Below are 10,631 nucleotides of genomic sequence, written 5' to 3' on the forward strand. Positions count from 1 at the left end.
GATAGTTGATACAGATTAACAGCATAATTTATAGTTTTCAAAAATCAAATCCATCGACTTTAACATTACATATGAGATATATCATTGTTGAACTGTGAATTTTAAAATATGCATAAACACATGATTTATGGACTCATCGTCAGTCTGATTTTCATTTTTAGGAAGACAATGAGACAAAATATAAAAAAAAATTTTATGTGTAATAACATTATATTAAAAATAATTATGTATAATTAACGACTATTTCTCTCAATATGATAACATTAATTCTGGAAAGAACGTAGTACCGTAAAATAAGACATCGATGTTTTCAAAACCTTTAAAAAATATCAAACTTCTCGTCATATATTCTTTAACATAATTACAAAATAATTTTTCGTGCTTTGGCTCTGTTGGCCGATTTAGAAAACATCATATTTATATTCTTTATATTGAGAGCCGATAAAAATATTTATTTCTGCGTGATAATTACAAAATGTTATGTATATAACTAATTGTACAATATATACAAATGTACAATTTTACTTTACCGTTCCAAAATTTTCAATTGATAAGGGCATGATGTTGCCAGCAGTTACTTTGCAGGGCGACATAGTTCTGCTTAAAATTAGAAGAAAGATCTTTCTACATCTTCGAGAAGTATAGTACCATCTTCTTTTGCAACTATAATGCAAAATGAGATTCATATTATTTTAGATATAAAAACTAGCAATAAAACTTATATTTATAAGCGTTATGCTTCGCAATGAAGGACACAAGAGGATTTTCTGATAATTTAACAAAAAATACTGAATCGTGACGTAAGTGTTCGCGCCTTACGAAAAAATATGAATTAAAAATAATTGACGATAAACGCATTCAAAGATATTCAAAGAAATTCTAACATAGACTTATACGGAATATCGCTGTAATCCAATAGAAATTGAGCCTGCCAGAATTATAGATAGAGATGGAAGAATTGTGCAAAATAGAAAGACACAGGTGCTACAATACTGTCTCCATTGTCTAAATTCACCATCACCTGGAAGACAAATTTAAGTTTTTAGAAAAATCAAAGTTTTTTTGTCTTCGACTTTAATTAAGGTTAATTAATTTTAAAAGACACATATGCAATGTTATAATGAAATTATGTTCCAAATTGAAATACTGTCTTTTTCCTTTTTTAACAGCTGTTGATATGTTCTTTTTGTTGCTGCAAAGATAAAGGTCAAGTCATACCTGTATACCGGATACAGTGCTAGAAAGTATTGAATAAAGACAGACCAGAAACATATTTGCAAATAAGAACTCGATCTGTTCGACAAATCTGCAAAATCACGAATCTCAATGTGTTACAAGTAATTTACAAGTAATAATGAAAAATTCTCATTTGGAGCAAACATTATTTATTTAATTAATAATTAAGATTAGGAAGATGGAAAGAGGGAAAGAGAGAGAAAAAGAAAAGAAGATTAAGCGATTAACATGTACTCTACTACATGAAGATGCCTACGTAGGCAGTCCAGTGCGGCGTCATAATTGTTATCATCGATTCTTTGTACCTCTAGACGAAAATTGGCGTCATTATTTTTGCCAATGTTCTCCAGCACGTGTCTAGAAGCGTGTTCAAGTGTTGGCGCAAGATACTCTTGTTTCAATTTTGCAATATCGAGTCGTCATTTGATTCTGAATATTCTTACCCAATAATTGCGAACATTCCGCAAGCATGTTGGATCAAAGCATAATAGAAGCTATCAACAGCGACAGCAATCAAGGAATGAGACAATACAGCTAGAGAACTGTGTAGCATTAAGAAATAAAAGTGCTGCTCCATTTTCGCGTTGTACTCAAGTTGATAGGACAATTTCGACAACGGTGGCATTGTTACGTTCTCTATATTTTTTTCCATTATCGTCAGTATGGTAGGTTTAAGAATAAAACTCAATGGCGTTAAAAAGAGGATTACTATAAATTTATATAAGCAACATATATTAAAGGAATGAGAATTGCCTATGATATAAATGACTAAAGTTAATACAATAAATTAAATACAAATTGTTACATTCTTTCAACTTTTTTTAAAAGAGTGGATATGTAATAAAAATAAGAATGGAAAGAGTTTTTGAGTTTCTTTCATATTTCGAAATTTCTATAATTAATAACATTTAATGAGCATCTGTATAAAAATGCATAAAGCATAAAAGCATTTTCCCAAAAATGTAATTTTTTCAGTTACATAATTTGTAATATCTTTATGAATTTTTCCCGATTCTACCAATACATACTCGCATAAACTTTCGTCTGATATTGTCCGTATTTAGTATGCCGTTGTAAAATAGTTTTTTCAGTCTCCGTGTTCAGCAAAAGCCAGTCCTCCTCCATTGTCTTAAAACAGGTTCTTACCTATATAAGTATACATTTCCTGCGTTTTTTTTCTTATGTAAAACCACATCAAGTGCAATACGACGTTAATTGCACGACTAAATTTGCATGCAATCTCAATCTACCTACTTTTTCACTGTATATCGTCATAAATACTACTTGATAACTAGTTAGTAGAATGATCATCAACGACGGCACACCTTCGAATATGTTGTTGATGTCGGTTGCATGTAATAGATATAGCGTCTATGTTTAAATAAATATCGCGGATTATATCGACAAAATTGGGATATGAAAAAAAATGTGCAATTAATTTTCTCTATACATGATTTTTAATAACTTTTTATGTGTAACAAGAGCGCTTTGAACGCCATACGCCATATACTAAAGGTGCAATGAGAAGTATCTGGGGTACAACAATACTAAAAGAGAACGTAAATACTGCCACGAAGATCAGACACTTAATACCGATCGTATGATATGACCATATTCCAGCCAATATTATAAACACCTTGGAAAACGCGTAATAGCGACTTTGCCAACAGTCAGTAGGAATACTAGGGGGGTTCTAACCCGAGTCCTCTGAGGGGGGTGCGGGGCGGGGGGATTTTCGGGGGCGAGGGGGTATGACGTCACGCGGGCGGGGGGGTCTTATCAGCAGATAAGCTTATCTATGTTTATAAACAAAAGATAAACAATATCTATTACAAAGGGCTGCCGACAATCGGGGGGGGGGGGGGGTGGAGGTTGCGTTTCTTCTCTTCATACGTTTATGTTTATAAACAAAAGATAAACAATATCTATTACAAAAGGGCTGCCGACAATCGGGGGAAGGGGGGGGGGGTTGCGTTTCTTCTCCTCATACGTTATCTGTATATTTCTAAGAAATATAATCAAATTCTAAGAAGGGCCACCGCTTGGCATGCGCCGACAATCAAGGGGGTTGCGTTTCTTCCCCCATACGTTATCTGTATATTTCTAAGAAATATAATTAAATTCTAAGAAGGGCCGCTTGGATCCGAGCGCCGACAATCAGTTCTCTGAAAATCTAAGATAATCAAATTTTAAGAAGGGCCACCGCTTGGCATACGCCGACAATCAAGGGGGTTGATACATGATCTATACGTATATTTCTAAGAAATACCAGCGCCGATAACCAGCGGCTGCAGGAATTTATAAACAAAACAAGCGCCGAAAATTTACGTCATCTAAATTTTTCTCGTTCGTACGTTGACGAACAAAGGGTTGATTGGGATATATAACGAGGACCGATGCCGCTGCCGGGCCATAGTACCACTGGCGAGCGCACGCTCTCTTCATTCAAGATGTTTGTCATGCTATCAAGTGCTTCCGACATTCTCAGTTTAAGTGCCGAACAGTTACAATATATTCCGAAGATTGTTTTACTACAAAAGTGTGGATATTTCGTAGAGCATTTGTGGGACAAGCTTCCAGAGCATATCAAGACGGATCCGGAGGTTCAGACATATCGTCGCTGCCTCGAACATTACAATCGGCCGTGGATGCGAACGCATATTGACGGTCCAGCACCGATGATCAGGGATTGCAGCGAATGTCAGCGAAAATAGGCTGAGGTTAAAAGTGTGAAAAAGTGCCAGACATAAAAATGGAGAACATTGAGCGCGACCTGTTGGAGCGTTCCCGCCAAGTCGGCACCTTGGGCGAATATTTCGGATGGCTGCAAGAGTGCGAAGAATTTATCGAAGAGCTGGAAGAACGCAGCCGTGCCAAGCGTCCGCGTCTCTCGATTGGACATAGGCAATCTCTCGTGGCGAGAATAGCGCGACTCGAGGGTGCGAAGGTGCGCTTGCAGAGACAGTATGTCGGTGAATCCATGTTTAGTGGTGGATCCATACCTAGTGGCAGCGGCGGCGGCAATAACGCGCAAAGACTCGTTTGGCGCGAGATCGATACGGCGTTCGATAGCCGTATACTTACCGGTGCGGTAATTAACGTCGACTATATCGAACCGCGTCAGTTTTTGGAAAATGCAGCAGACATTGTAGTCGAGAACATGGAGAATGTGCTGCAGAGACACATCAGTGTAAAAGTGAACACTGTTTTCAACGGCGAATTTGTGTCCGGTGACAAGCGTGCCAATAAAAGTATTAATACGAGAAACTTTGAACTCTTTCGCACGTCCGATGTACGCGAGTGGTACGAGCGCCGCGTAATCGAGCCCACGCTAGCATCGCTAGAAGAGTTCCAGGAACGCGATAGCGGCTGGGCATTGTCGCGGATAATAGATTTGACAGTAAATATCAACAAGTATAATCCTATGCGCGCTGGATGCCATGTCAAATTACCGCAAAAAATTATGGTAAAAAGAGCGGTTGTTAATGTGCTATCAGCGGACAATGCGTGTTTCGCATGGTCAGTAGTAGCCGCTCTGTACCCCGCTGAAAGACATATGGAACGAGAATCCTCCTATCCGCATTACACCACAGTGCTGAATCTCCAAAACATTGAGTTTCCAGTGACTGTGAATCAAATTAAAAAGTTTGAACTTGCAAACAACATCGCCGTGAATGTGTACATCATCGAGAACGAGAACATCGTCCCGTTGCGTCTTTTGGAAAAAAAGAAGGACAGGCACGTCAATCTGCTGTACGTGGAAGACGAAAACAGCGTCGGGCATTTTGTTTTGATAAAAAATCTGTCTCGCCTCGTGAGCTCACAGCTGAGCAAAAAGAAATGTAAAAAATTTATATGCGATCGGTAAGTATATATATATATTTATTACACGTAAATTATATTTTAATTAAATTTTCATTAAATTTTTTATTTTTTACAGATGCCTACATTATTTCGGAGCGGTGGATAAATTGCAAGCGCATACGGAAGATTGCGGGAAATTGAACGACTGTGCTATTCGGTTGCCGAGCGACAAGGACAAGTGGCTCAGCTTCGACAACTACACGAGGAAGGAGCGGCTGCCGTTTGTAGTGTACGCCGATCTCGAGTGTGTTTTGGCAAAGACCGAAGATGCCAAAAATTATCAACACCATCAAGTGTTCAGCATCGCGTACTATGTACAGTGTTCGTATGACAGTTCGTTGTCCGCGTACAATTCCCGCCGTAGTGTCGATTGCGTCGCATGGTTCGCCGAACAGCTTAAAAATTTAGCAATCCGCGTAAAAAATATTTTAACGACCAATGTCCCCATGGTAAATTTAACGCCTGACGAGTGATTAAAATTTCGCACCGCGACGCATTGTCACATTTGTGAAAAACCGTTTGACGAAGACGATACACGCGTCCGCGATCATTGCCACCTCACCGGGCGGTACAGGGGTCCTGCGCATTCAAATTGTAACTTAAATTACAAAGAATCATTTTGTATCCCTATAGTCTTTCACAATCTGTCCGGCTACGACGCACATTTTATTATCGAGGACATAGCCACAGCGTTCGAAGGGGAAATCGAATTACTGCCGATAACAAAGGAAAAATATATATCATTCTCGAAAACTGTTAGATTGACACAAGACAAAAATGCAAAAAATTATATCAAATTACGCTTTATCGATTCGTATAAGTTTCTCAGTGCTAGTCTCGACAAATTAGCATCATTTTGGATAAGATAAACTAAAAATTTTACATTCGGAATATCAAATTTAACTAGTGAAAAATTCAATTTATTGACACGAAAGGGTGTCTTTCCATACGAATACTTCACTCTCCAGAGGGGAAGGGCCTCCCTGGCTGGTCGACTCTAACCCCCTAGGGAAGGGGGGATGCCGCACTGGGGGGGTCTAGAAGGAGGGCCCGTTCCCCCGCGGGGGACTTGTCCTTCCGTATGGGTGCCTGGCCCCTCCCCTCCAGACGGAACGGGGCCCCGGGGGCCCCCACCCAACCTTAAGCACCGGTGGGAGGGCAACGACGTCCCAAGGGGGTTTTTTCTCCTTCTGAAGGGGCCTCCTGTAGGTCCCCTCATGAAAACCCCTAAACCCGGGCCATCTTTGGGGGGGGCCGGGGGGTTTCACATGGGGGGGCGAGGGCGATTGGCTCAGGGGATTTTCTCGAGCCGGGCCCGCCCCCAAACTCTTTAAGGGCCGGCGGGGGTCCGTTTTCCCGCCCTGCGCCGGGCAACCGCAAGAACCCGTAAAAAAAAAGGGGGGGGAGAGTTGGCGCCTTCCGCGGCCCCCCCCAAAAAGGAGGGGGAAAAAGGGGGGGTGGGGGGGGGGGGCCTAGACGGCATGGATTTAAAAAGCATCCGGGGGGGCCGGGTCCCCGGGGTATAAAACCCACCCCGAAGGAAAATCCCCTGGGGGGGGGTTTAAAAGTGCGGAAAGGCCCCCTGTCCCGGGCCCCGGGGGGGCCCCAAAAAATCCGACTCTCCGGCCCCTAGGGCCCGCCCGGGCCGGGGGGGCAGGGAGTCTCACATAACCCCCCCCCCTCCCCGGGAGGCGGAGGTCCCCATGGGGTTTTCCCCCCCCATAGTTCAAAAAAAAGAGATTGCAGCAGATTTAAAAAATGGGCCACGGGCCCAAATTAAATCGTGCGATAAACCCCCTTCCCGGGGCCCGAGCTTCCATTTTCCCGGGCTATCAATTTTGGGGCCCGGGGAACTCGTTTGGAAAAGTTTTTTGGCTAGGGTGACGGGCCCTTTAACCCTTTGGGCCCGCGCGGGGTCGTGAACCGATAATCGTCCTCTGGGGACAGCAAATTTTACCGAAGACCCGCGGGGGAAAAGGGTACTGGGGCCGAAAACGAAAACTCGCTTTCGCCCGCGAAAGACTCGAGTCTGGGTAGAAGCCGGGGCCCGCATTTGTCTGGGGAAAACGTTTAAAAAGCAAGACAAACCTGGGCCTGGTCTTGAAGAAAGGCCAAAAAAGAGGACGAATAAGAGGGGGGGGCTTTCGGCAGCAAACGAGGCGATTTTTGCCGATTTTTTTAAATTTCGGGCCCCTCGTCGGACCCCTGGTCGGCGGGGGGCCCCGGGCGTAGCAAAAGGGGTTAAACGAAAAAAAGGCCGCGAAACCGTCGTTGCAAGAGAACTACCCACAACGCCATGGGGGCCGCGGACTGAAAACCCTCCCCCGGGGGGGGGTTTTAAAAAATTGGGGACGGGGAAGCGGGGAAAAAAAACGTAAAAAAACGTTAAAAATCCGAAAGGGGTGAAAACTACAAATTGAAAATTGCTACAACTTCAAAACGAAAGCACATTTCATTTTTTAAAAGGGTTGTATTAGCCAAAAATTTTTACCGAAAAATGGCGCGCGAAAAAATGAAGCGGTAGCTTTTAATCGGACACAGAGGGTTCCCCGGGCACTCTTTGGGGTTTGGCATTCCCAAAAAAGGGAAATTCCCAAATCTTTTTTCGACATTTTTTGGCAATCTTGGGCCCACCCGGGGAAAGGGGTGCAAATATTTAAATGTCCCAAAAATTTGGGGAATACAATTACACCTCTTATCAAACAAAATGACAAGTATCTGTGGACAATTGTGCTTGCAGTTTCACCGAGATTTTTCGCCCCCAAATTTAAAAAGACGGGCATTGCGCTATTTAACTCATTTTTTCAACATGTCGCTAACACTAACATGACTAAAGAGTCGGGGTCCTCGCGGCGACTTACTTTTTCCCCCCATAGATTTGAGCGACGCGGACTACGAGCTCGGTCGGGCGGATTTTTAAACTTATCACACTATATCGAATTAATTCCTCGAATAATAAAATTTTAAATCGGCACAGACCACGCGGAAAATTTCGATTCCTGAGGGGTCGAAAGAGCGGGAAACAAAACTGAAAATTTTTTAAACGAGCACTTTTTTCCCAAAACATAAACCCGTTAGCGATAAAGGGGTCCCAAAAGATGAAAATTTCCCAACGTGCTCCGCGCTAATTACAATACGATTAGAAGCGAGATTAAGTTTGCCACAGAAAAACTTTAGCATGCCCAACAAAATTGGGTCGTTGCTTTGGGTTCTCGAATCTATACTGGGAACCGCGACAAGGGGACCCAAAAGAACATGGCGAATTTTATTATCCCAAGTGAAAGTTTTTCCCCATAGAGTTAACTGACCGCGGTTTCATACAGCAACGATAAAATGTTCCCATACACCCAATTTTCACCGAGGGTACCACTGTCACTTCCCCGGCCCTATAAAAAAATTTTTTGTTTTAAACCCCAAATTTCCCTTAAAAGCTATTTTAAAAACGCGCCAAAGCCCCCATGACGCTTAACCCCCGCCTAAACCCAAGCGTGGCGCTTCGTAGCGCCTAAGGATCCCCCCCACCACGGGGAGAGCCCCCACTTCGGAGAGTTTTCCCCCCCCTCCAGGGGCCCCCGGGGGCCCGAGCCGCCGAAACGAAAGGGCCTCAGAGCAGTCCCGAAATTTTGGCGTTCTCGGGGCGACAAACCAACAATTAGTCCACTCCCAAATTCCCAACCCCTTTAAAAACCCCAAATTTTAAATCCAACTCTAATTCCCAAAATTCTAACTCTTTGATATAATTTTTCCCAACTCTAAAACCCAATTTTAAATCTAAAATTTTTTCTAAGTTTTAGTCTCGAATTTTGTCTACTAAACGAATAAATTTAGTGTTTTCATGGGTTAAAAAATAGTGTTCAGTATTTTTCAAATTCCACTCCCGTGATAAATACGATAAGCCTGTGATAAACAATTCAAAAACAATGGCGATGCCCCCTTTGTTGTTGAGCAAATTTAAAGAACGTCGATGCTGCGCGCTCTGGAAAGCGGCCCCCTTACCCTCGCAGGTTTCCCCGCTCGGGGGATCTATACAATTTCCGTATTGCCGTCCCCAAGCTTCGTGGCCATTAAGACCGCGCCAAACGGGAAACCCGATATTAAATTTTTTGCCTGCAACAGGGCGAAAAAATTCATGTCCGAGATAATCGATTCGACGACTGTAAATTAACCAACTAAAAACCTTTCTGACTCGAAATTTTCCGTACACGACTAAATCTGGATTTTGATAAAAACAGATGGCGATTCTTATGCACTATGTGCGTTTCTGAAAAAATTATTACGGATACGATTTTTCGAGCCGACCTCACCATCACAGGTTTTTAAAAAACGGTCCGTTTGTTTTCGATTGTTCTCGACAAACAAATCGATCAGACGAAACGGGGATTTAATTAGAGGGGATGTGAGTTTGGTTTAAGGAAATATACCTAATAATACCACTGGTCGCCTACATCCATCGCGTATCCATTAAAACCCTTTTTGACCAACGTTGTCGAAAATCACCTAACATGTTTCCAACACGCGTGTGAAAGAGGGGGGGGATCTAATAAAGATGATGTAGATGTCTGAAGGGTATCGTAATCCTCTCGCGGCTCCACAAAATCATTCCCACCAACTTTTGTCGACCTGCAATGTTTTCCTAAAAAACGATTTATCGTAAAAAAGCGGCAATCCTAAAGAGGTTACCTGTCGCACTATTTCTTCGCATGCCCTGTGCCATCAGCTGCTTAAATGGGAAAAAGGCCGGGCCCGTGAATCTCAGCATCACACGCTTCAATGGGGGGTTTTAAATTTTCCCTCGCAGGGCTCCGTTTTACCGACACTATCTGGAAAAATGAACAAACGAGGAGGACGAGGGAGCCCTCCTCGTGTATTAAAAGGACCGAAAAGCGAGAAGGGCTGGCCAAAATAGTGGACATGCACCCGGTTTCATCATTGAACCTTGATGCCATATAGAAATTGCCTTCTTTAAAATAAAAATCCCACATACACTCTACGTGTAAAAACAAAAAAAATTTTGCCGTTAAAAAAATGTTTTTAAAATTATTCAATTGGTGGTCGGCCCCAAATCCGGCTGGATCAAACGATCCCCCCTTTTTTTTTAAATAAACAATTTTTTTACATACTTTTCCCTTTTTGTTTTTTCCCCTCACCTAATTTTTCTAGAAACCCCTTTCCCCCTAATATTTTAAAAAAATTTCTCACGCAATCTTTTTTCAAGAATTCCTTTACTCCCACCATTTTTTGTTTTTTCCTCCCAAACATTCAAAAAAAAATCCTTTTCTCCTAAATTTTAAAAAGATCTTTACCGTTTATTATACTTTTTATACGATCAGTCCTCGTCGACCGTTCAAACTGAGGGTTCCTTTTTAATACCCTCGAAAAAATTCGCCCCAAAAAGAGCACAGAATTACTACTCCGAGCGTGATAACTGCGAGAGAAAATGCACGAGTAAGAAAAAACTTTTTCATTTAATTTTTTTATATTTATACTTTTTTTTTTTATATTTTTTTCGAGTTATAATTTTTATCTAATTT

General features: G+C 41.9%; 1 protein-coding gene and 1 pseudogene across 1 annotated transcript; one reads left to right on the plus strand and one right to left on the minus strand.

Annotated features, from left to right (window-relative positions):
* Window positions 1-263: 263 nt before the first annotated feature.
* Window positions 264-3,718, minus strand: LOC146722756 (uncharacterized; annotated as a pseudogene).
* Window positions 3,719-3,988: 270 nt separating this feature from the next.
* LOC146722757 (uncharacterized) lies at window positions 3,989-5,104 on the plus strand. Its single transcript, XM_085483896.1, has one exon. It carries the CDS (start codon window positions 3,989-3,991, stop codon window positions 5,102-5,104), a length of 1,116 nt encoding a protein of 371 aa, XP_085340022.1.
* Window positions 5,105-10,631: the final 5,527 nt, after the last annotated feature.

The sequence above is a fragment of the Nylanderia fulva genome, unplaced genomic scaffold (genome assembly GCF_048542155.1).
Source record: "Nylanderia fulva isolate GAGA-0341 unplaced genomic scaffold, ASM4854215v1 Scaffold277, whole genome shotgun sequence".
In the NCBI taxonomy this organism is placed as follows: domain Eukaryota; kingdom Metazoa; phylum Arthropoda; class Insecta; order Hymenoptera; family Formicidae; genus Nylanderia; species Nylanderia fulva.